The 26,617-nt window shown below is 40.2% G+C and overlaps 1 protein-coding gene across 3 annotated transcripts in view; it reads left to right on the forward strand.

Annotated features, from left to right (window-relative positions):
* PRODH2 (proline dehydrogenase 2) overlaps positions 1-26,617 on the forward strand; it is a 228,527-nt gene that overhangs the window by 111,167 nt on the left and 90,743 nt on the right. For all 3 annotated transcript variants that reach the window (XM_044086241.1, XM_044086242.1, XM_044086243.1), the window contains exon 4: positions 16,881-16,964. In XM_044086241.1, coding sequence (XP_043942176.1) covers positions 16,881-16,964 — 84 coding nt within the window. The remainder of the gene's footprint in view (positions 1-16,880; positions 16,965-26,617) is intronic.

Genomic DNA, 26,617 nt, shown 5'->3' on the forward strand with positions numbered 1-26,617 from the left:
ACCAGGTTATAACTCATACCATGCGTTTCGGCCCCAAAACTCGGACTGAAGCACAAAAGGAGGGGGAGTATCTATATTTATCAAAGATACCTACACCTCCAGGTTAGTGGCACTGCACGAAGCATCGGAAACCATCCATGTACAACTAACAGCGGGCAAAACTGCCTTTTAGTTTGTAGCCTGCTACAGAACACCTTCCCTATCACAGGAACCGCACTTGGCATTCCTGAGAACACTGGAGAATATGAAGGTCTCTCCAAACACTATGTTATTGGGGGACTTCAACTACCCAAACATTGACTGGGAAAACTAGTCAAGCCCAAACACCCTCACCCAACGGTTCCTTGAATTTATAAACTCTAACGCGATGGAACAACTGGTCACCACTCCCACAAGAGGGAACAACATATTGGACCTGGTCATCACCAACATGGGGACTCTATGTTCCACACCAGAGGTAAACCCCTCATTGGTAAGATCAGACCATAAACAAATTTCCCTGGACATCCATATCCTGTCCCCACCCCCAGCCAAGGAAATCACTGTAAAGAATTTCTCATAAGCCAACTTTGCACTTCTCAAGACTGAGGTGGAATCCTTCAAAGCCCCCGGGCCAGAGGATAATACAGCCAAATCCACAGAATCCTTTACAAATGCATTCTATGAGCACCTGCAGAAATGCATGGATCGTGCTATCCCAAATAAAACCAAGACTCACTCCTCCAAAAACAGGAGACCGGTCTGGTGGACCTGGGCCATAAATAAGCTATACAACAGAAGGAGGAAGCTACTACATGACAGAGTAAAATCCCAAAAAGGGAAGGCATCTCTGATCAGTATTGGCAAGAATCTTAGATCCCTCATAAAATCATCAAAGGCCAGTTTCGAAAGAAAAATTGCCCTAGACACTAAAGATAATCACAAGGCCTTCTTTAGTTATGTCATGAATATGGGTGGAAACTCTCAGATATGCTCTGAATTGTTGCATAACGGTACAAAATATACCGAACCTACAGACATAGCCAACATCCTGGCAGACAGATTCAGCACAAACTCCCCCCCTTCCCCCCCAAAGGAGCAAATGCCTATCCCAACTGAATGTAACCTCCCTGACATCACAGATGCACAGGTGAAAGCTGCCCTCTCCAAAGCAAAAAACACAGCATCTATGGGACTGGACGGTGTCCCAGGCTGTGTCTTACACGAGCTCCAAAAAAAACTGAATCCTCACATTAAGTCACTGTTCAAACTTAGCCTTACTACAGGATATGTACCCAAAGAATGGTGTACAGCTACAGTGGTCCCACTCCACAAAGGTGGTGCCACAACGGACCCCAGGAACTATCACCCCATAAGCCTGACTAGTCTGGTCTGTAAAGCTATGGAGTGTATTATCATGGAACTCATAAACAAAGACATTGGGAGCCTCCAGACACTGGACCCTACTCAATTTGGCTTTGTTAAGGGCAGATTTTGCCTCTTAAACCTAGTTGATTTCTTTGAAACAATTACCAAAGCCTTAGATGAGGGCAAGGTAGTCCACACAGCCTACCTGGACCTCGCAAAAGCCTTCGACACAATACCCCACTCGGGCATCATAAATAAGCTTACCAACTTAAATATCAACCCCTATATCACAAGATGGGTTGCAAACTGGCTCAGAGATAGAACCCACGTGGTCAGAATCGCAGGTGCCATGTCCGAATCCAAACCAGTTACAAGTGGCATCCCACAGGGCTCAGTTCTGGGACCTCTCTTGTTTGGTATATACTTCTCTGAGGTTCAGGCTAACACGGGGGGATTATGGCTGACAAAGTTCGCAGATGACTGCAAACTGGGGGCCATAATCGAATCTCCAGCTGACACAAGCATCCTCCAAAAGGGTCTCACAGAGACAAATGCTTGGTGCCAGAGCCACGACCTCAAGCTAAATGCTAAAAAGTGCATAGTCATCCCCTTTGGGAAAAACAAGGTGCCCACAAATTACCACATAGGTGGTAATCCATTAAGTATTGAAGAAGTAATTAGAGATTTGGGGACCAACGTAGATAGTAATCTCTCCTTTGATGATCACGTTGCCAAAGTGGTTAGAAAGACCTTCTATATAGCTCACCTTATCATGAAAGGGTTCACATCTAGATCAAGAGAGTCATTGTGCCCCTCTACTCGTCACTCATCAGGCCCATAATTGAATACAATGCCCCTTTTGGGATGTACCTTACCCGACACCTGCAGCAACTGGAGAGACCCCAAAAGTACCTCACCAAGGGGATCATGGGCTACAAACAGATGTCCTATGCAGCTTGACTAAAGAAACTCCAGCTCTACTCAGTTGCTTACCGCCTACTCAGAGGCGATCGATGCCTGACGTACAAAGCCATGTCAAACCCAGAATTAATGGACGTGCTCCACCTCAAAAAGTCCAAGTTCCTTAGAGCTACACGCTCCAGGGACTTAAACCTCAGCACAAAAATAAATAGGACATGCTGGAGGGACAGATTCATTTTCCAGAGGCTCCCCTCACTCTGGAATAGAATCCCAATTCATGTTAGACATAGCCCCTCGCTGACCCTCTTCAAGCGAAACCTGGACGTGTGGATGGGAAATCGCAAATTCACCCCTGGGATCTCTTCTGTGTCCCTGCTAGACATAGGCATAGTAAACTAATCTTAAAAGGGTACCTTCTGTGACCTACTTTACAGAGGCACAGTAGGCTAATCTAATAGGGAGGTGGAAGCCAAATACACTCTGGCTAGGCTTATAAATGCCCTAGGGCAGATAGCCGAGTATCTGCCTATGAACCTATGAATTAAAGATAAACTTAAGAAAAAATCCCTATCAGAAATGTTAAACAAAATGGCACCAAAATTATGATTTGAACAAAATAATCATTTAGAATGTTTCATATCTACTTGGTTCTCTCAGATAATCATAGGCCAAGAGTAAAAAAAACAGCAAGTTTTCCTATCAAAACTTCTGTAAATCAACAGAAATAACAGCCAAGATTAACCCTCAATTCTGGCAGCACAAGGCAATGAGAGTCACTAAAACAACCTTAATGCAGAAACTCTAGGAAACAGTCATCAATAACCCTAAAATGCATGAAGTTGCTTAAAACTCCACAGAAACTTTGAATTAACTTAAACTAATATTGTAAGAGAAATAGACATTTTCTTTTACAATATTATAACAGAAATAGAACTTCTAGAATATACAACTTTCCAAAAATGCAAAAACAAGCAAATCAGTAAAATACACAGTTCAAGCAAAGATAGAAAAAGCAGAGGAAGGAATAAAACCCCAAAATGAAGTACTCCAGAGAGAAAAAGCAGTCTTCCAAGAGATCTTTCTCTGACTTTGTCTCTAGAAAACTGAAAGGATCATGTCTGGGTTTGAAGGATAGTCCTGGTCCTGACAGTTGATTAGTCCTTTGTACCCACAGACAGGCAGGGGGAGGAGCTATGAGCTTTGATAGACTATCAGAGGGAGGCTATCAGGGTTCTACTATCCGTATGCCAGTAAGGCAATGTGTTTGTTGAACATCAAGAGAGATACTTATGAATTTTTTTTTATTAAAAGATAACTTTGTTAACATAATATTTCAATATAATATTCAAAGACTCAATGTATTGCATACACTATTTCAAAATATGAAATATATTATGTTATTATTAATTATATATCTGTATTTTTTAATTTACTTATTAACAAAAAGCTGGACTTGTAAAAAGTAATATAACCTGCTGGCCCAAAGTGGAATGGCCATTTAAATAGAAAAGGACACAAATTGCAACAGATAAAGGTTTCTTGTTCCTTCATAACACCATTAGTTATTTTGAGATTAAAGTATCAAATTATTATAAGGGTAGGGAAAAGGAAGGAGAAAATATAATACATAAACATACAGACACCCGCACACACAGACATCTATCTATAGATTAGATAGAGACAGAGATAGAGATAGATGTGTGTATGTGTGTGTCTTGTTATCCACTTACTTGTGAATTTTTTTCTCTTTAGCTGCCAATAAAGAGAAATCACATGCTGCATGAATTTATTTATTTTTTATTTCTCTGGTACTGAGTTATTATAATTATAAAGAAATAAGATTATAATACAATTCCTACATATCAGTATCCAAGTCATACTTACTGCCATGGTATCATTTAATCCTGCCATCTTTCATTCAAACAGCAGGGAGTTGTGTTGCAATGTGTAGAGCTTTACTACAGTTTTTGAAGCTATGTTGCAATTCATAGAGCTGTGTTCATAGGTTCATAGGTAGGTACTAGGCTATCTGCCCGAGGGCATTTATAAGCCTAGCCAGAGTGTGTCGGCTTTTGCCGCCTCATTGATTAATTAACTGATCCTCTGTCAAGCAGAGCCAATTAAGTGATCCCAGGGGTGTATTTTCTGTTACTCATCCACTCATCAAGGTTTCTCTTTAAGAGTGTTAGTGAGGAGCTCTGCCTAATGTAGTTTGGAATTTTGTTGCAAAGCATGGGGAGTCTCTGTGACAGGAATCTATCCCTCTAGCATGTTCTATTTATTGTTGTGGCGAGGTTTAGCTCACTAGAGCATGTGGCTCTCAGTGACTTGGATTTCTTTAGGTGGAGCATGTCGATCAATTCTGAGTTGGACATGGCTTTGTAAGTCAGGCAGAGATCACCTCTGAGTAAGAGATATGCCACTGATGGAGTTTTTTTTCAGTCGAGCTGCATAGAACATATGTTTGAGGCCAGTAATCCTCTTGGTGAGGTACTTTTGTGGTCTTTCCAGCTGTTGGAAGTGTCTTGTGAGGTACATCCCAAATGGGGCATTGTACTCTATGATGGATCTAATGAGTGACTAGTAGAGGGGAACTATAACCTCTTTATTTCTAGATGCGAACCCTTTAGTAATTAGATGGGCCACATAGAAGGATTTCCTAACTACTTTGGCAATATGATTGTCAAAGGAGAGATTACTATCTACCTGGCTCCCCAGATCTCTTATTACCTCTTCTGTATTAAGGGGGCTGCCACCTATGTGGTAATTCGTGGGTGTTTTGTTTTTCCCATATGGGATGACTATGCATTTTTTGGCATTTAGCTTGAGGCCATGACTTTGACACCAGGTGTCCATCTCAGTAAGGCCCTTTTGGAGGATGTCCATATCAGCCGGAGAGTCAATTATGGCTCCCAGTTTGCATTCATCGGCAAACTTGGTTAGCCATAGTCCTGCTGTGTTTGCCTATACTTCTGAGAAGTATATGCCAAACAGTAAGGGTCCGAGGACTGAGCCTTGCGGGACACCACTTGTGACTGGTTTACAGTTGTACCTGGAGCCCACTATTCTTAACGTGTGAGTTCAGCCAGTTGGCAACCCATCTTGTGATGTAGGGGTTTATGTTCAAGCTGGTGCTTTTTCTGTAATACCTAAGTGGGGAATGGTGTTGAAAGCCTTGGCGAGGTCAAGGTAGGCTGTGTGAACCACTTTTCCCTCGTTTATGGCCTTGGTGACTGTCTCGAAGACGTCAACCATGTTTAGTAGGCATGAGCTGCCTTTAACAAAGCCGAACTGGGTCGGGTCAAGTGTTTGGAGGTTACCAATGTCTTTGTTAATGAGTTCCATGATGATGTGCTCCATAGCCTTGCAGACCAGGTTAGTCAGGCTTATGGGGCGATAGCTACCAGGGTCAGTTGTGACCCCTCCTTTGTGGAGAGGAATAACCGTTGCTATGCGCCATTCTATGGGCACATAGCCTGTGGAGAGGCTGAGGTTGAACAGTGTGTTTAGGTGAGGGGTTAGTTCATTCTGTAGGTCATGCAAGACGCAGCCTGGGACACCATCTGGTCCCATTGACGCTGTGTTTTTGGCTTTTGAAAGGGCTGTTTTCACCTGTGCGTCTGTGATTTTTGGGACACTACACTTTTCCGGTATTGTTGTGGGCCCTTTTGAGGTGAGAGGGGGGTGAAGTTTGCACTGAATCTATCTGCCAGGATGTTGGCAATATAAGTAGGTTCAGTATATTTTGTGCTATTTTGCACTAGTTCAGTGCATATCTTTGAGTTGCCACTTAGATTCTTAACATAGCTAAAGAAGGCTTTGTGGTTATATTTTGAATCCTTGGTTATTTTTCTTCTGAAGTTAGCCTTGGATGATTTCATGAGGGACCTTAGTTTCATACTGATACTGATCAGGGATGTCTTACCTTCTTGGGATTTGCTTTTTTTCTGAACTAGTTTCCTCCTTCTATTGTATAGCCTGTTTATGGCAGGGATCCACCAAACTAGTTTCCTTCTCTTAGAGGAGCGAGTCTTGGTTTTGCTAGGGATGGCACAATCCATGCATCCTTGTAGGTGCTCACAGAGTGCATTTGTAAAGGTTTCTGCATCTTGGGCAGCATTATCCTTTAGCATGGGGGCTGTGAAACTTAACATCTCTTAATTAAGGTGAAGTTTGCTTTAGAAATGTTTTTTACTGTGGTTTCCTTAGTTGGGGGTGGTGGTGGGGTGTGGACATCCAGAGTGATTAATTTATGATCTGATCTAACCAGTGACGGGTTGACCTCTGGTGTGGAACACCTGTCACCCATGTTTGTGATGACCAGGTCCAGTATGTTTTCACCTCTGGTAGGGGAGTTTACCAGCTGATCCAGGGCATTTGAGTTGATGAATTCCAGGAAGCGCTGGGCCTGGGAGTTTGTACTCAAGTAGTTTTCCCATTGAATGGTAGGGTAATTGAAATCGCCCAATATCTGGGTGTTCGGTAGGACCTTCATGTTTTCCAGTGTCTCCAGAAAGGTGAAGTGGTGTTCCTGGGTCATGGAGGGTGATCTTTAGCAGGCCACAATTTGCATTGCAGATTTGCCCAATGTTAGTTGCACATGGATGATCTCAGAGGTATCATGTTGCGCCACTAACCTAGAGGTGTACGTATCCTTGATGAATATGGATACACCCCCTCCTTTTGTGTTTCCGTCTGTGTTCTGTGGCCAAAACATGTGGTATGAGTTGTAGCCCAGTAGTGCTGGGGTGCTCTCTGGAGCCTTGAACCAGGTTTCAGTTACTGCACAGATGTCGACATTCTCCATACTGAGGAGTGCTTCGAGCACGTGCATTTTGAGATTTAAACTCCTGGCACTGAGTAGCATAACCCTCGGTTTTTTGTTAATTGTGCTGTTTACGGAGGTGGGTTTGACTTTTGAGCCTTGCCTAAAAAAGGCACTATGAGGACAGCAAGAACCTTGGCCAGTATTCAAAAGTCTAAGGGTGACAGGTGCAAGCCATCTCTTGCGAAGCAATGTGGCCTGTCGAGTATGTCGTCCCATGCTGACTGACACTGGATACCCTTTGAATGACACCAGAAGCTTAGCCAATTGTTGAAATTGATCATTTTTTCTTTATACTGAAGTATCATTCTTGGTGAAGGCAGGATGCTACTCAGGGTCAGGGTCATACCAGCCTGTGCTACATGATCAGAGAGCTCTTCCATGTCTCTTTTCATGTAGTCCAGGGAGGTACATCACAGGTCATTCACACCAACATGAACATCGACAGAGTCATATTTGTACTTGTTCTGGAGTGACCTGAGTGCTTGTGTTATGTGGCGGATTCTGGCTTCAGACAGGCAGCTAACAGTAACCTTCTGCTTGTCCAGCCTAGTGAGTGAGACGTCAGTGTGCCTGACTATAGAGTCATCTATTACTAGTGTTTTAGGTATATTATTTTGCCTTAAGGGCTGTGATTGTGCGGCACACTAATTTTGTGTTTTATGTGTTGTCTGGTTTGTGATGGGAGGTGCAGGTTGTTTGGGTGTCTGCTTTGGAGGTCTCTGATGCTTTTGCAGGTTTTTATTTAGAGCCTCCGAGTATGATTTTGTGCATTTATGTGTATTTTTTGCCAGTGCTGTTTTAGTAGGTCTGTGTGCGGCTGGAGGTGTGGTGCAAGTGTTAACCTTCTCCTCTTGACTATCTATTCCAGTCTTGGGTGGAGACAGCTTAGCCTCCAGTTTGGCTGTATAATTGCATCTCTTCCATATGTTAGTGTTTTGTGGTAGGCGGATAGGGTTGTCTGTGTACATGAGGCAGTTGTAACATTGCCTCAGGATACCCAGATTCACCAGTTGGACTGGAGAGTACACATGAAATTGTCCTTTGGTCATGCCTGAATAGTAGGGTGAGCTGCTTAATCGCTTGGTAGGTGAGGGGTGAATAAAGAGCCTTGCCCTGCTGGGCAATCAGTGTCAGGGTATATTAGTGCTTGCTATTAGGTCTGAACAAGTGCTGGACTGTAAGATGCTTTTTGAGTGCTTAGGTTGAGAGTTAGTCTAGTTTCAAGGGAAATACTGAAGATGAGACTTAGTGGAGCCGGGAATAATTTAACCGTAGCTAACTGGTGCTGCCCGGTGCGCAAAACCGTGCAAACACGGTTTTTATAGTAGGGAAATGAAAGAGATAGAAATTAGCCCAAAATGGCCAATAAACTACTAACTTCTGGGCTGGAACCACTTCTCCAGGGACAGATAGGTTGCTCAAAGCTCCCCTCTCTCACAGGTGAACAGAGAAACTTCCTTCTATCCAAGTAAGGTATGGACAGCTCAGAAACTAGTATCACAGCCTTGAATTCAGCACTAGCCTGAAAACTGGACTATACTAGCTTAGAAAGGTGGGAAACAAGGAATTTTTTGTTTTTGTTTTTTTGGTTTTCTGAAAAGATAAGGCAAAAACAGTAAAAAATACACTTAAAACAGCTTTAAACGACTACAAATAATCAGAAAAGGCTATCGCAATTTAGTGTGTAGCCTACAACAGTTAAACAAATTATTTAAACAAAAAACAATTTTTTAAAAGTGCAGGCAGTCAAATAAGTACAATATGTGAAAAAAACAAGCTTTTAAATCACAATAAACACTGGAAAATCTGTGTTTAGGCAGAAAACAGTTAAGTACAGCAAGAAAGTACAGAAAACTAATACTTAATCACTCCAAAGTCTCTCTTCTAAGGTAGAAGGCTTGTATCAGTTTAAGGCTTTCTAGTGCTTCCCAGTAGGTTAGTTACAGGAAAGATGGGAAACAAGCGCAGATGTGGTCTTTTAAACCGGAAAGTTGAAAGAGACGGATAAACTGTCCAAATGGTCAATAAACTATAATTTCTGGGCCAAGAACCTCTCCTCTCATGGTAGATAGGCTACTTAGTGCTTACCACTCCCACTAATAAGCTAGAAGGCTTTCCTCCAACACAGAAAGGCTTGCGGGGCTCAGAAGCTTACCAACAGTACTGGATACAGCAACTCTGTATCTGGACTAGGCTAGTTACAGGAAAGGTGGGAAACAAGCGCAAGTGTGGCTTTTAAACCAGAATGTTGAAAGAGATGGAAAAAACTGCCCAAACGGCCAATAGCTACAATTTCTGGGCCAGGGACCACTCCTCTTGTGGTAGATAGGCTACCTAATGCTCCCACTCCCACTGATAAGCTAGAAGGCTTCCCTCCAACACAGAAAGGCTTGAGGGGCTCAGAAGCTTATAAAGAGTCTTGAATACAGCAAATCTGTACCTGGACTAGACTAGTAACAGGAAAGGTAGGAAACAAGCGCAAGCACAGGCTTTTAAATCAGAAGGTTGAAAGAGATGGAAAAGCTTCCCAAACGGCCAATAAACTATAATTTCTGGGCCAGAAACCACTCCTCCTGTGGTAGATAAGTTACCTAGTGCTTACCACTCCCACTGATAAGCTAGAAGGCTTCTCTCCAACACAGAATGGCTTGGGGGGGCTCAGAGGCTTACCAACAGTCCTAGATACGGCAAATATGTACCTGGACTACACTAGTTATAGGAAAGGCGGGGACCAAACGCAAAACACTGTTTAACCAGAAAGTAGAAAGAGATGGAAAAACTGCCCAAATGGCCAATGAACTACAATTTCAGGGCCAAAACCCACTCTTCCCATGGTAGATAGGCTACCTAGTGCTTACCACTCCCACTGATAAGCTAGAAGGCTTCCCTCCAACACAGAAAGGCTTGGGGGGCTCAGAAGCTTACCAACAGTCTTGGATACAGCAAGTCTGTATCTGGACTTGACTAGTTACAGGAAAGGCAGGAAACAAGCTTAGAATTTTTTTTTTGTTACAGAAAAGCAGCTAAAACAGCAGTAAATACAATTCAAATTGCAGTGCAGGCCAGCACACCCGAGTGTATGGCAACACTATGGCAAATACAGTTCAAATAAATGCAATTAAATTAACAAATGACTAAAAAACAAGTGCAGAAGGCAGTAAATTAGAAGGCTACTAACAAGCAGTAATAAGTGCAAAGAGCAACTGAACAGATAACAGCATGCAGAAGAGCAACTAAGACAGTTACAATAAGAGCAGCTGACTAAACTCTCTCTCTCTCTCTCTCTCTGTATATATATATATATATATATATATATATATATATATATATATATATATATATATATATTTTTTTTTTTTGAGGGAGTGAACAGAGCAGGATTAAGAGGCTACAGGGGTTGTCCTTCCCAAATGCTCTCTTTGTACACAGTAGGAGTGCCTGAAATCAGAATATGATCTCACTGCACTCAGTTGAGTGAGCAAATGAGATGGGCCCAGAAGAAGTATCCGAATACAAATCTACAAGAGGGGTGGGCAATTTCAAAGTCACCAGCATTAACACCAAAACAAGAACAGGGAGGGTAGGTAGGGAACTAACTGTAGAGAGACAACCAAAACTTCAGTTGAGTTAATATTAAGTGAAAAACACAAATAAATAAATTAAATACAGTAGTATATGAAAAGAGCAGATAAAAGTGTACTTAAATTCACTTATACGTCCAGTTGATTTCAGGTAGATGTTAGCCGGCCAAAGCTCAGATATTAAGCAGAAATAATTCAAATTGTACCACTTATATAAGACAAGACAGAATATTAGTGATGAGGTGAAACTACACCCCACTGCTATCAATGGCTACACAGAAATTCTAACAAGTGCTCTGTAGAGAGACAGCCACAACTTCAGTTGAGTTAATATTCAGTGAAAAACACAAATAAATAAATTAAATACAGTACTAAATGAAAAAGAGCAGATAAAAGTGTACTTAAATTCATGTATATGTCTAGCTGATTTTACGTAGATGTTAGCCGGCCAAAGCTCAGATATTAAGCTTGCCTTAATATTCACAGACAGTTGACAGTGTATTATAATATATATAATGCGTTTCTTTATCCCACATGCCCCAAAGCCATGCATAGGTAGCTGGGGAGTATTTCCAGTACAATCAGAGTATAGGTTGTGTCTTACTGCAAACTTATCATAGGCTCCTACACCCCTTGAATCAAAGAAGTGTACTGTCTGGGGAGACCACTGCACTCTTCAGAACAAGACTGAATAGTCACCTGCAAAAGAGTGAGTCATTATGTTGCTTGGGATACTCCTTCACAAGTAACGTATGCTTAATGTATACTTTTAACCCACCTCTTGGCCTAACTTTGTATATACATACACACACACACACACACACACACACACACACACACACACACACACACACACACACACACACACACACACACACACACACACATACACACACACACACACACGCACATAACTCTCTCTCTGTCTACCTGTTTGTCTGTCTGTCTGTCTCTCTTTCTTTTTTTTTTCTCTTGGAAATTCCATGGGTCTCTTTGTATTTGTTGGTTATTAATAGCAATCCTAAAAATAATGTGGTCAAGAGCAAACTGATCAAAAGACGAGTAAATGTGAAAAACGCAACAAAGTACGTATCTGGCAGAAAAACACTTTAATAATAAAAACACAAAAACAGTGATGAGTGCTTTCGCAACTCGTGTTGCTTCTTCAGATCTAATACTAATGGGAAACACATAATTTATAAATAAAACAATCAAACTTATTTTACATATTTAATTAACTCTTAAAGCCCTAGACCTCAGGGTTGGTTTCAAGGGGACATTTCCATTTAATCCCTTGTCTCTAGTTGCTGCAAGTGTATATACCCATTTAATCTCTAGACATTCAACCTTTGTCTTAGAATCCCCACCCCTTTTAGACTGTCTACCTATTTCCAAGACCAAAAATTTAAAAGTATGTGAACCTCCTTCCTTAGCCACATGTCTGGTCAAGGCAGTCCTGGTGTCTCCTTTATTGATCTCATAAATATGCTCCTTTATACGATCTCTGAATTGTCTGGTAGTCATACCTACATAGTAGGAAGCACATTAGTCACACACAGCCAGGTACACCAAAGTGCTGCTGTTACAGTTAGCATGTGCCTTAAAGGTGAACAAGTGTCCACTCAAGGGATGTATAAAGGTATTATCACCCTGATATAGCAACATACATTACAACACCCACATGCATGCGTCCCACATCTGTCATCCACTGAATCTTACCTTGGATTACCATTAGAAGCAAGGGATTTATAACAAAGCAATTTTTTAAAGGATGTGTTATTCTTCAAGACAAACCGTGGTTGTTCATCAAGGATCTCTCTATACTTAGGGTCTGACATCAACACTTTCCAATGTTTCCTAACAATATCACATATAGACTTGACATCAGTTGAAATGGTAACAGACATCCTAAGATGTTCAGATGCAATGTCCCTCTTACTCATGTTAGTGTCATTAAGATTATAATAGGGTCTTGCCCTGCCAAGGCTATGAGAAATAACATAATTTTATACAAGCCCTATGTCTATGTCTGAAGAGCCCCTATTCCTATACTCATCTGACAGGGTGTCAAAAGAGGTGTACATATCACTGTCCTTGTTGTGCAGCCTTGCCAATCTAAAAAAACTGTCCCCTGATAACATTGATCTTGGTCCTTTGCGGGTGCATGCTACGAGCATGTAGCTAAATGTTTACAATATTTTTTAAACAAGCTAGTGGTAATGGTATCACCATTCCACTTAATGCATACATCCAAATAATCAATACTGTTATTAGACAAGTTATACGTAAACCTCAAGAAATCCATGGTGCTTTCTAAATACCTGACAAAAAGAGTAAACTCATCCACTGTGCTACCCCAGATAAGAAACACATCATCAAAAAAACATATACATTATAGTGTAAGATGTTGTCTTTAAAAGGATTGCATATATTAAAAACATAAGAAAGTTCCCATTGAGCGAGCTCCATGTTCACATAACTATTTTCGCACAGTGCCCATAGCAACACCCACTTTCTGAATAAAACAATTGTCATCAAACATAAAAAGCATTGTTTGTCAATATAAGCTCCAATAAAAAGCATAAGACTTCAATTCTACAATCGTCAAATTCAGAACATACTAACAAAAATTGTCTGATATAATCAATTCCAACATCATTCCAAATAACTGTAAATAATGACACTAGGTCCATAGTCATTAAGATAAAATCAACCTCGTTATTGACCTCAGACCAGTGAGCTAACCTCTCAAGAAACTGTTTGTATCTGACAAAATAGTATCAACTTTGTCAACAAGGGGTCGAAGCTGCTTTTCAACATATATAGAGATTGGTTCTGTGACCCAACCTCTCCCTGAGACAACTGGTCTCGTAGGTGGATTTATAAGAGCTGTATGCACTTTTGGAAGTCCATATATGATGGGTATTATGGGGTGTTGTATCACAAAATAATCAAACATTTCTTTGGTGACACTTCCTTCTACCAAAAGATCATATATATCTGCATTCAAATTATTCATCATTGCAACGAGAATGGCATAGATATTCAGGGAATGTGAAAAATGAATATGGCTATTGCTGATGGTTCCAGTGTTCTGGAGAATAATGTGAGTAACACTACGTTTGTAAATGAACACTCCATGACTGATACTGATCACCCTTGTAATCGTTCTTTAAATAGAGCGGAACCAAATGCACTCACTCTGTCCCAGCAACCGTTTTAACAACTGAAGTTGCCCGAACAAGTGAATTTTTTGAAGTCAGATGGGAAAGGGGCGTTCTAGGAGCAGGGGCGGAAGTGGCTGCAACTGATGGGGCAACTAGAGCTAGGCCCATCAGTCAGGCCTAAGGTTCTGAGGACCTGATTGTAAATATTTCATCAGTTGAACTGATGCCATTAGAGCTTGGGCCTATCTTTTGTGCCCTCTAAGAGGTCAACTGTTTCTGTTGTACTACTGGACCTAAAACCCTTTATTCGTAACATTTTTGAATATTGAAGATTGATGTTTGGCAACTCTATGTGTATGCAAGCTTTTTTGAAGAAACCAAGTCAATATATACCTATGAATACTCCTTTGGTGGAAGCTTTCTCTAAATTATGTGAGGATGAAATTTACAAGTTGTTTAATAAATGTTATAACAATAGTACAAATAAATCATACTATAGTTTGACTAGGAAAGAATTTGCAGTTTTAGATGATTTGGTAAAATGTGATGATATTTATATATGTCCTATATGCAAGGGTGGGTCCATTGTTGTAATGGACACAGCTAAATATGTTGCTATTATGCATAATATGCTGGATGACTGAGATACTTATACAGCATGTAATACAGAAAATATTTCTTCCATATTGAATAAGTTGAATGCAGATATACTATGGACTATGGACATAGTGTCATTATTTGCAGTTATTCAGAATGATGTCAGAATTGATTATATCAGACAATTTTTGTTAGTATGTTCTGAATTTGATTGTAGAATTGAATTGTTATGTTTTTTATTGGAGCTTATATTGATGAACAATGTTTGTATGTTTGATGGCAATTGTTTTATTCAGAAAGTGGGTGTTGCTATGGGTACCATGTATGCAAATAGTTATGTGAACATGGTGCTCGCTCAATGCAAACTTTCTTATGTTTTTAATACATGCAATCCTTTTAAAGACAACATCTTACACTATAATGTATATGTTTTGTTGATGATGTGTTTCTTATCTGGGGTGGCACGGTGGATGAGTTTACTCTTTTTGTCAAGTATTTTGTCAAGTATTTAGAAGGCGCCATGGATTTCTTGAGGTTTACGTATGACTTGTCTAATAACAGTATTGATTATTTGGATGTATGCATTAAATGGAATGGTGATACCATTACCGCTAGCTTGTTTAAAAAATATTGTAAAGTAAACAAAAGCTACATGCTCATAGCATGCTCCCAAAAAGGACCAAGATGAATGTTATCAGGGGACAGTCTTTTAGATTGGCAAGGCTATATAACAAGGACAGTGACAGGTACACCTCTTTTGACACCCTGTTGGATGAGTATAAGAATAGGGTCTATTTAGACATTGACATAGGGCTTGTATAAAACGATGTTATTTCTCATAGCCTTGGCAGGGCAAGACAATATTATAATGTTAATGACACTAACACGAGTTAGGATGTCTGTTACCATTTCAACTGATGTCAAGTCTATATGTGATATTGTTAGGAAACATTGGAAAGTGTTGATGTCAGACCCTAAGTATAGACAGAGATCCTTGATGAACAACCATGGTTTGTCTTTAAGAATAACATATCCTTTCAAAAAATTGCTTTGTTATAAATCCCTTGCTACTAATGGTAATTCAAGGTAAGACTCAGTGGATAACAGATGTGGGACGCATGCGTGTGGATGTTGTAATGTATGTTGCTATATCAGGAGTGATAATACCTTTATACATCCCTTGAGTGGACGCTTGTTCACCTTTAAGGCACATGCTAACTGTAACAGCAGCAATCTGGTGTATCTGGCTGTGTGTGACTAATGTGCTTCCTATTATGTAAGCATGACTACCAGACAATTGAGAGATCATATAAAGGAGCATATTTATGAGATCAATAAAGGGGACACCAGGAATGCCTTGGTCAGACATGTGGCTAAGGAAGGAGGTTCACATACTTTTAAATTTTTGGTCTTGGAAATAGGTAGACCATCTAAAAGGGGTGGGGATTCTAAGACAAAGGTTGAATGTCTAGAGATTAAATGGATATATACACTTGCGGCAAATAGAGACAAGGGATTAAATGGAAATGTTCTGTTGAAACCAGCCCTGAGGTCTACTGCTTTAAGAGGTTAATTAAATATGTAAAATAGGTTTAATTGTTTTATTTATAAATGGTGTGTTTCCCATTGAGTATTAGATCTGAAGAAGCAACACGAGTTGTGAAAGCGGTCATCTCTGTTTTTTTGTGTTTTTATTATTAAAGAGTTTTTCCGCTAGATACTGAGTTTGCTGCATTTTTCACGTAGTTATTAATAGCGTCTGAAATAAAATATCCCTTGTCTATTCTCCTCCAGGCCTTTAGTATTCATTTCTGGTTAAGACCCATGATGTTACACCTCCTGACCTTTTTGAAAGTGAACTGGGTTTGACCTCCCACCTAATGGAATATAGAGCTTGTTGATATTAGAGCTGAAGTAGCTCAAACTGTGAAGTGATCAACATGCTGATGGTTTCTGCATTGATGACCTCCCCTGAGGCTCACCAGTCTTGTTGATTACTCCACTAATCTGTCCCTGAAATGATTGTTTTGTAAGGATATACTAAAAATAGACTCTAAATGCACTATTCCTTTATGTCCTTATTTGTTGTGATTAATTTGTGAACTTTTTGAATACATCCAAATATGATTTCTAACCCTACATGTACTATTAGTTTTACATACTGGTTTGCATGTGTTCTGCATATATATTTTGTCACTTCTATTGCAGCTGTATTATTGTATCTGTTGTGTTATTGTGATAACTATTTTGCCTGGGCCATGTCTGAAAAACATTTGTTTACATCATTCCACCTAATCAGTTCACTGAACATACAGTGCAACATTCCTTAAGTCTATGTTGTAACAAACTTAAGAATCTGTTTATAACAACCAAATAGTTTTGTGAGTGTATCTTCATAACACCTTATTATTCTGTGTTTTTCTTTCCTTTTGGCACTAGAAAACCATAACACATCACCTAAAGGACCCTGTAACAAGGAAGAGTTTGTCTTTTGAGAGCCTTGTACGGGCCATGGATGGACAGGTAACCCTCCACTTTTACTGAATGACAGGCCAGGACAGAGTTCTAAGCTTGTGTGTGATTTTTTTTTTGTTAGAAAATATTTCTTTGAAATGTATTCTTGCTTTGCTCTTCATCCAAGTGACAACGTAATGGCTGGAAAAGATGTGAAAGGGCTCTCAACCAGTGTGATAAATAGTATTATGTGCCATGAGAACTCTGTGCTATTAGACAGTGAATGAGACAGTTGGCATAATTAAGGTCTGTCTTAATTTCCAGCCAATGCCTGTGTGGAGTTTGCATGTTCTCCCTGTGTCTTTAAGGGTTCCTCTCACTAACCAAAAACATGTTTGGTGTTACCAACTTAAACTCATGCAAAATGGCATTGACAGCTGCAGCACAGGCTCAAAACATTGTCTATGAGAGAAAAGGCTGCATAGACCAGCTGCTTTTGAGCATCACCTGTAAAGCACAGTATCCACTACATAGGAGAGCACAGATCACAGACTACATCATGTCCCATCTAAACACTCAACGATGTTAAATCTGGCTCTATGTGATGATGTGGTGAAGTTGACTAATGTTGTCAAAAACTGACATGGCTATTCGTCAGTGATGAGTGAGTTGAGGACCTGACTACTGCCAGAGACCAGATACTCATGGTAACTGTGCCTCTGTTAACCAGTGTGTACCTGCCAGCAGCACATTTCTTGAAATAAGCTACTGCTGGTTGACCAGTGTGCAGCTGTCCAGCCTCAGTTACTTTGAGTAGCTCTCTTGAGTGGAAGTTGGGTGTAAACCCAATTAATCTGTCTACCTGCCATGCATACACTAAGAACTGCCACACTGAAAGTCGGTCACATCTTGGAAGTGGATTACATGATGGTAAGGAGCAGACTGGATATTCTGGGTGGAAAGGCATTGCAACAAAGCCACTTGGCTTGGGATTGAGAGTACTACTCAGGAGAAGGACAGACCATATTTTCTGGTGAGGAAGAGTCCACTGAAGACATTGAGGGATGTCATCAGAATCAGTGATAGACTCATGGCAATCAGGCCCCAGTGTAAACACAGGGCAGTATTCATAATTTTAGTCCACAGCAGTATTGTGATGGTGAGGAAAAGAGCTCATTCAGGCAGCAGATGCAGAGCCTACTAGATAAAATAGGACAGCATGAGTTGGTGTTTATAATGGGAGACCCGAATGTTCATATTGGGACAGATAGAACAGCATCGGAGACTCCCTATGTCCACATGGGGAGGGGTAACAGGAATAAAGAAGGAGAGGCTATTTTATACTGCTGTCTAGTTTGATGGTGACCAACACATGGTTCAGACAGAGCATGCAACTCAGGTAAGCTTCCTCCCAGTAAGGAAAGGACATTGGGTAGAATCAAAGATTGCAAAGTCACCTCTGCCAAAACAGTTGACCCATGTCATAAACCTCTGGTGGTCACAGAAGGCTTTAAGGTCAACAGAAACTAGGTTGAAGACCTGGAAATTGACTGTAGTGAGAACATAAGAGCTCAAGGAAGCAACAAGGACTATAACACCTCAGGAAGAAGAGGTGATAGGTGGTGTCCAAATAAGAATAACAGTGTCTCAAGGCACCATGTATGAAGACTATAGAACAGACATGAGATAGAACCAAATACAGGAATGAGGTACATAAGGAAAGCAGGCGATGGAATGCAGAAGTCCAGGAATTTATCAAAAGGAAGGAGGAGTGCAGGAAAATGTGGGAGATAGAAAGGATGGACCAGGCTAAAAAGGAATTCTTGTTAGCTAACAAAGAGGCTAAGCGAGTGGCAGCAGTAACAAAAAACAAGACATCAAAGGCACTGTACCAGCTTCAGGAAAAGGAATCTACAGATGGCACAAAGAAACTCTTAGCAGGTTTCAAGGCAGCAACAGAGATATAAAGAAGTCAGTCATCAAACACCACTTGTAAGGGATGTCAACAATAACCTGCTCAACACTTCACAGGCATCAAAGACAGATGGAAGGAGTATTTCCAGAAGCTTCTAAATGAAGATAAAAAAACACCTTCCCATACGCAACCTCTTTCATTGTAGGGAAATAAAGTACTGAAAAGCATCAGGCGGAGATGAGGTCAAACAGCAATGATGAAGGTCATAGGATCATGGGAGGTTACTAGGCTAACGGCCCTAGAGCATTTTAAAGCCTAGCCATTCATGTCCCAGTTGTCCCAATTATCAATGCCCATAGGCTAGAATGGTTTTGGTTTATGCCTGTGCCGTAGGGTATCTACAAACTGCCCCTGTCCATAAGGTCCACAGGCAACAAGTCATGGGTGAATTTGTGATTTCCCATCCATTGGTCCAAACTGTGTTTGAATAAGCTTAGGAAGGATCTCTGTTTCACATGAATGGGGAGTTTGTTCCAGAGCAGGGGTGATCTCTGAGACACATACCTGTCCCTCCAACATGTTTTGTTTATGTCACAGATGAGGTATAGGTCATTAGATCAGACAATTCTAGTACTGTTTTCTGGCAAATGTGTAGCAGATTCATCAGGGCTGGATCAGAGAATACCTTGTGGGTTAGGCAGAGAAAACCCCTCAGTAGTCTGTAGGAGTCTGCGTACAGGAACAGGGCTTTGAGGTGGTCTGCATAGGATATATTATTTACACCCTCTATTCTTTTAGTGAGAAGCATTTGTAGGTGTTGCAAATGCCTTGCCAGGTACATGCTGAAGAGTACATTGCACCTGATTATTGGGCTAATGAGGGCAGAGTACAGTGGGACTATAATCTCCTTAGATCTGGATGCCATACCCTTACTTAACATTTGTGCAATGCAGAAGGATTTTCTCACCACCATGGTCAAATGGTGATTACAGCTCAGGTTACTGTCAACCTGAGGTCCCAAGTTCTTTACCACTGGGTGTATTCTTTAGAATAATGTCATTAATGCTATAATTTGCATGGGTGGTTTCCAGAGGGTATGATTATGCATTTTTTGCATTGAGTTTTTGGGCCATAGTTCTGCCCCCAGTTATTTGACTGTGTCAGACCTTCTGGAAGATATCTACATCTTTGGGGGATTCACTGATTGCACCCAGCTCGCAGTCATCAACAAATTTGGTCAGCAAAAGGCCCTATACATTTGCCTTGACTTCAGAAAAATATATTCCAGACAGGAAAGGTTCCAGTACTGAGTCCTGTGAGACACCACTAATGGCAAGCCTCTTGGTATAGGTGGATTTCCCCACCTTAACTTTATGAGTCCTATCTGTGAATCATTTGGCTATCCATCGGGTGACATAGGGATTTATGGCTAAATCTGTGAATTTGTCTACAATACCTGAATGAGTTATTGTGTGAAATGCCTTTGCCAGGTCAAGGTAGGCAGCATGTACCCTTTTTCCATCATTCATGGCTCTAGTGACCTTCTCAAAGAAGTCCACCAAGTTCAGTAGGCATGAACTGCTCTTGTCAAAACTGGGATGGGTCCAGTGTTTGAAGATTTCCTAGGTCTTTGTTTATCAGATCAACAATAATTCTTTCCCTGGTCTTGAATATAAGACTAAACAAACTTATTGGTCTGTAGTTCCCTAGGTCTGTTAATGGTTTGCCTTTGTATAGAGGGATGACAGCTGCAGTACTCCATTCCCGAGGGATGAAGCCTGTCTGGAGGCTGTGCTTGAACAGATACTTTTGGACCTGACACGTCATGTTTCAAGCTATTTAGGAGATGTTCTTTGATATTATCAGGACCCATTGAATGTTTTAGCTCAGAAGAGTGCAGTGATGGCCTGTTCTTTTCTGGTAGTTGGTAGAGAAATGCTAGAGGGTATTTCTTGGGGGGAAACTGGGGGTGAAGGGGGTACTAAAATTGGAGCTAAATTTAATGGCCAGCAAACTTGCTATATTCCTCTGTTTGGTATAGGAAGTTCCATTTACTTTTAGTTCGGCACACCGTTGTGTGTTCTCTTTAAGGTTGTGTACACAACTGAAAAATGCCTTATGGTTTTCCTTAGCCTGGAATGCTATTTTTGCCTCAAAGTTGGCTTTGTTGAACTTGATTACTCCCCCGAGTTGCTTTTTGAAACTGATGAGGGAGAGTTTTTTATGTCTTTTGGGAATAGCCCTTCCTATTTATGGACATGATTTTTTTTTCTTTTATTGTACAACCTATTTATCCTGGGTGTCCATCAAGGAAGTTTGTTTTTGGAGTTTGTCCAAAATGTTTTTCAGTTTGGAACTGTTGTTTCTATGCAGTTTTTTACATGCTTGTACTGGGTTTTTGTAAACACTACCGCATAGGCCACCATGTTCTCTGTGTTTGGGGTGCTTGGAATTTAGCTTTACCTTCACTTAATAGGAGGAAGTTAGTCTTGGAAAGGTTCTTAAAATTTGTGTTTTTTTCTGGGAATTTGGTCTTTATAGTTATTTAAAAGGTTACCATTTGTGATCTGATTCGACAATTGAGGACACTCAACAAGGGGGGTGCAATGTTCTCTCATATTTGTGAGTAGCAGATCCAGGATATTTGCACCCCTAGTAGTTGTGCAGACTAGCTGTTCCAGGGTGTTTGCATTATCAAAATGTAGGAATATTTGAGCCAGCAGGATAGTGGTTGTGTATGTATCCCAGTTTATGGTGGAATGGTTGAAATCACCCACGAATATACTATTGGACTGAATGGTGAGTGACTCCAGTACATTCAAATATGTGGTATGGTTATCCTGAATCAGAGACAAGGATCTATAACTAGCAAGAATATGGTATTGCATTAAGTTGTTCAATGAGTGAGGGAAGAAATGGCTCCAAAGGGTATTCATAGCAGTATGAAAAGAAAGGCAGATCCCAGATGACAGGAGAATAACTATTCCAATGCCTTTGTACAAAAACATAAGGGGCATTCACAACTGTGAGCAGTATAGAGGTATCAGACTCCTTCCACTATGCATGAAGTGCTGAAGATGGTGATTGATAAAGAAGTATGCAGACTAGTAGAAAATAGGATGGAGACGAGCAGTTCAAATTCAGATCAGTATGTAGCACAAATGCCCTAATGTTTGCAGCAAGACAGAGAGTGGAAAGAAACTAGCGATGAGGAAAGAGTTCAAATGGATATTCCTAGACCTGGAGAAAACATATGACAAGGTCCCAAGAAAATTCATTTTGGCAATCCTGTTATAGTTCAGTGTCCTGGGAACACTTGTAGAATTAGTACAGCCTATATATTAGGACCCAGTAACACAAGTACAAACAGTGTTTGGACACACACTTGGGTTCCCAGTGGGACTGGGGTACATCAAGTTTCAGCTCTCAGCCAAACACTGCTCATACTGGTGATGGACTGCATTAGCAAACAGAAGGAACAGATTAATAAAGCTGCTATATGCACACAATTTGGCATTATAAGCAAACTCTGAACATTAGCTTCAGCAAAGGATATGGGAATGCGAAGCTGATGACAAGTGAGATGAAACTGAGTACAAATAAGATAGTTGTCATGGCAGCAAATGGGAGAAATTAGAAAAAAGCTGAAAAGTGAGGTAGAAGGAAAAATGGTGAAACAGGTTACTATCCTCAAGTATCTGGGAAAGGTGGCTGAGGATAAAGAAAGTCGGAATGAGGAGGTCAAAGCTGGGAACACAAAAGAGAAGTCAGAAACATATAATGGATGCAAAAAGTAGTGACAGGCAAGGAAACTGGAGGTCACTGCAATGCATTGTTTTTATATCCTGTGAAAGCATTTAATGGCACAGTTATTTATAAGTTTCAAATGGAAAAGGCAGAAAGGATTGTCGCTGCAGAAATTGTATAACAGGCAAGGATATTTCTGCTCAGCCAAAACAAAAAAAAAGTTAAATCACACCTAGAGGCAACACAACCTCTCTAAAAGAAAATGCTGGAAGCATTAAGACAACATCACTTCAGTAAGATTCCTATTACATAATGAATTCTGATTCTGTGAGGCATTTAAAAAGCAGGCTTTTTATTAGTGGAGCCTGTCCTGTTTCTTGTTAATGATATCCCGTAATGAATGTTGTCTGGTGTTTTTATTTATTTCACTTTACACAACAGGCAATGTACACATCTTCCCCCGATTGGAGAATGAAAATCTCCAGCAAAATTTTAAATGTAAAGTTAATGTTTGTCTTTCGGCTTTTCCCAGTTAGGGGTCGCCACAGCAGAACTCCCGTCCACTAATGATTGGCAGTAGATTTTCACGGTGCCGAGTTGCCAGCTTGGTGCCCAACATTCAACGAAGGCATGCCCATTCACGCATGTCTTTCGGAACGCCACTCAACCCACGGGGAGGACATGCAGACTCCACACAGAAGGCACTCCCCGCACTCCAACCGAGAATTGAATGGGAGAACCTCTTGCTGTGAGGCAACGATGCTACCGCTGCACCACTGCAGACCCAAATTGAAAAAACAGTCTGCCACATCATGGCAGCATATTGAAGCTATGAAAAAAAAAGAGCTGCCACTTTTTTAAGCCCTTAGTAGTCAGTTCTGATGTTTTGTGAGCATAAAATTAAAAATAAAAAAGTAAATGAAGAAAAACGTGTGTGTGTGTGTGTGTGTGTGTGTGTGTGTGTGTGTGTGTGTGTGTGTGTGTGTGTGTGTGTGTGTGTGTGTGTGTGTGTGTGTGTGTGTGTGTGTGTGTGTCTGCCTGGGAAGTTGCATTAGGGGGTTAGGTAGGGAATTGAGAGTATGTATGTGCATGTGATTGTGAGCATCAGTGTAGGTGTAATGGTGAGTGTGTCAGTAAGTCTGATTAGCTGCATGGGCTCTTGTTAGATGTTAGGTGAATGTGCATGTGTTTTTTGGAGGTGATGGCCTGGGGGTGTGTGTGTGGGGAGGGGGGATGCCTTTACCTATGCAATGCATGGTCCACTAGAGTAAACACTATCGATTTCACAGGTCTCTCAAGTGCAATTTAGCTATATGCTAATGAGACAATAATGTGGTCTTCATCATTGTGGTTATAGCTGTCCCTGAATCATATTTTCTCACAGTTGCACAAACTGGCCTAATGTACAGGAGTGGTAGGATTCTTTCTAAATCCTAGGGAGTGTGCCTGAGAGCATCCTCACATATCTGATGTGTGGAGAAATTGTGTGTGTGTGTGTGTGTGTGTGTGTGTGTGTGTGTGTGTGTGTGTGTGTGTGTGTGTGTGTCAGACCATCTCAACATCTTACGATTGCAGCAGGCAATCCATCTCCGCTTCAACTTGCATTTTGTAAACTACAACAAGTATGAAACTTTAATGTCTTGCGTTACTGGCTGTAATCCTTGATGCCATACCAATGTATTAAAAAGAAAAAAGCCCAAATCAATCATTTTTGTACATTAACATGCACTTCCAGATTATTACAAAGTATTACACTCTAATGTCTTACATTTTTGATGGACTATATGCTGCAGTGATTTATTACAAAATGAAATTATTAAAATAGACAGGATAAAAAACAAGGAGCACACAGATCAACTGTGTGCAGTTGGCATTACTGAGTGACTTTAATACTCATTGAATTACTAACAAATTAAACATTGCAGAGGGACAGTGTAGCTCATGGGGAGACAGTTGTAATCCCTTGCATTCTGAGATTTGTTTTCTTTTTTAGTTTAAAATGAGACATCTAAAGTGTATATTTACTTAAAGTGGCTGTAACTGCTGTGTGTGTGTGTGTGTGTGTGTGTGTGTGTGTGTGTGTGTGTGTGTGTGTGTGTGTGTGTGTGTGTGTGTTTGTAGTCATTCAGTACTTACATAACTTAGATTTTGGATGCAAAATAACTCCTTCAGCTACAACTACATATGCTACAGTAAGTCTGAAACATATCCACTCTCATTCATTATTCCACTAATGTAGCCGTTGAGACTGTGCTGCACTATGAGTTCTAACATTAGGAAATGTGTGGTAACCAAATGAAATATTACATATACTAGGTCCATGATGGCCATTTCTCGTGATATTCCCTTATGTCCAAGGCATGGCAATCTCATAGGTGGTACATACAAGTTTGGGAGTGTTGCGGGCTTGTGGTGGATTGCCCTACAAAAAAAAAACTTAAAGGAAAAGAGTGAACTTTGAATCTTTGAGATTCGCTATTCTCTGGGATTTTCTGTCTCTTTTTTTTTTTTTTTTTTGACACTTGGCGTTTCAAGTGCCATCAGTCTTGGTATGTAAAGCCACACACATGGAGTGGCATGGGAAAGTTAAACTTAATGCTGTTGTCTTCACTCTCATACAGTACATGTATGTCTCATAAGCTGCTTGTGATTAACATTATGGACCTTATGACAATTGCAGTTGTCTAAGATTTTTGCTAAAACATGAAATTGTCTTGGGTTGATTACAAAGAGATTCTGAAACACAATATCAACATTGTCATTGGAGTAATGCAGTTGCCAAATAGAACATTATTTGGCAGATTAGCACAAAAGGGTAAGGCTATGAGGCATTAATGAATCATCTTGTAGTACTGTTTTCTTTGTTTTGTTTTTTGTTTTATTTTTTGTTTTTTTTACTGAATAAATCCAAAAGACATACAACCATACAATGTCAAAACAATCTACATCATAAGAAAAACAGTGTTATATTTTTATAGTATATCCCAAAATGGAACTGAAGTACATTTTATCAAAAAACTAACACAATGATTTTATAAAGCTAAGCTGTATCTAGCCTGTGTATATTGGTCTGCAATCCCCACTCGCCTAGATACTTGTGCTGACTTAATTCTATCAGTTACATACCCTTTCCTTCTATCTTCAGCTGACATACTGCTGGATCTCTTTTATAAGCTCTCATATTTATCGCTACTGTGATTTTGATATTCCATCCCAAGTCTGTTTGCCTACCATTTGTAGTTTTCAGTTTGATTCTGCCAATCTCCATTTGCCTAATATTCGACTTAAAATTAGTTAGATAGTGCTCCTGGTTTACCCCCTGAAAAGAGATACTTGTTCCTGCTGAGTAACCTGGCTGTAATAAATAAATGAAGACTGACAAGTGTGTTAAGCAGCAGAATTTTTCAACTGTGAATACCCATGTTTCACATGCTACCACATTAACAGTCATTTACACAATATGCCTCTTTCCTGAGGTATAGCGTCATTGAAACAGGCATAAGCACTAATACCTGAAAGGGTGGGCATTTTAGGGGGTAAGCTCTATAAGAAATATGGTAGACCTCCCAATGTTATTCCCACCCTACAATGTCTTTTATTTCTTTATAATGCACACAATGGAAGACAGTACTGCACTTAGAAAATGGCATCTATGCATGTGTGTGTTTTTTTAGGTTTATTATATATTAGTCTGTTTTATTTATTTATTTGTTTTAGAAAAGTAGTTACTTGCTTTGTTTATTTATACTAGAATATGTCACATATTATACTTTTATAATTTGCCAGATAATGATATATATGTGTACCTGATTAAAAATCTGCATGTTTCAGTGTCTGTGTGTGTGTGTGTGTGTGTGTGTGTGTGTGTGTGTGTGTGTGTGTGTGTGTGTCTATGTGTTTGCATCATGTCTGCCTGTTTTTGACTCTATATATATCTGTCTGTCTTTAAGTTTTATATAACTGTTTATGTATATGTGTATGAGCTTTAAACTAATTCCAGAAAGCATCATTTGATATTAAAGTATTTATCTAACTAAAGCTGTAACATTCTCTTTTGCAT

This window comes from Protopterus annectens, chromosome 10.part0 (assembly GCF_019279795.1).
Source record: "Protopterus annectens isolate FY-2018-M chromosome 10.part0, PAN1.0, whole genome shotgun sequence".
Taxonomy (NCBI): Eukaryota; Metazoa; Chordata; order Ceratodontiformes; family Protopteridae; genus Protopterus; species Protopterus annectens.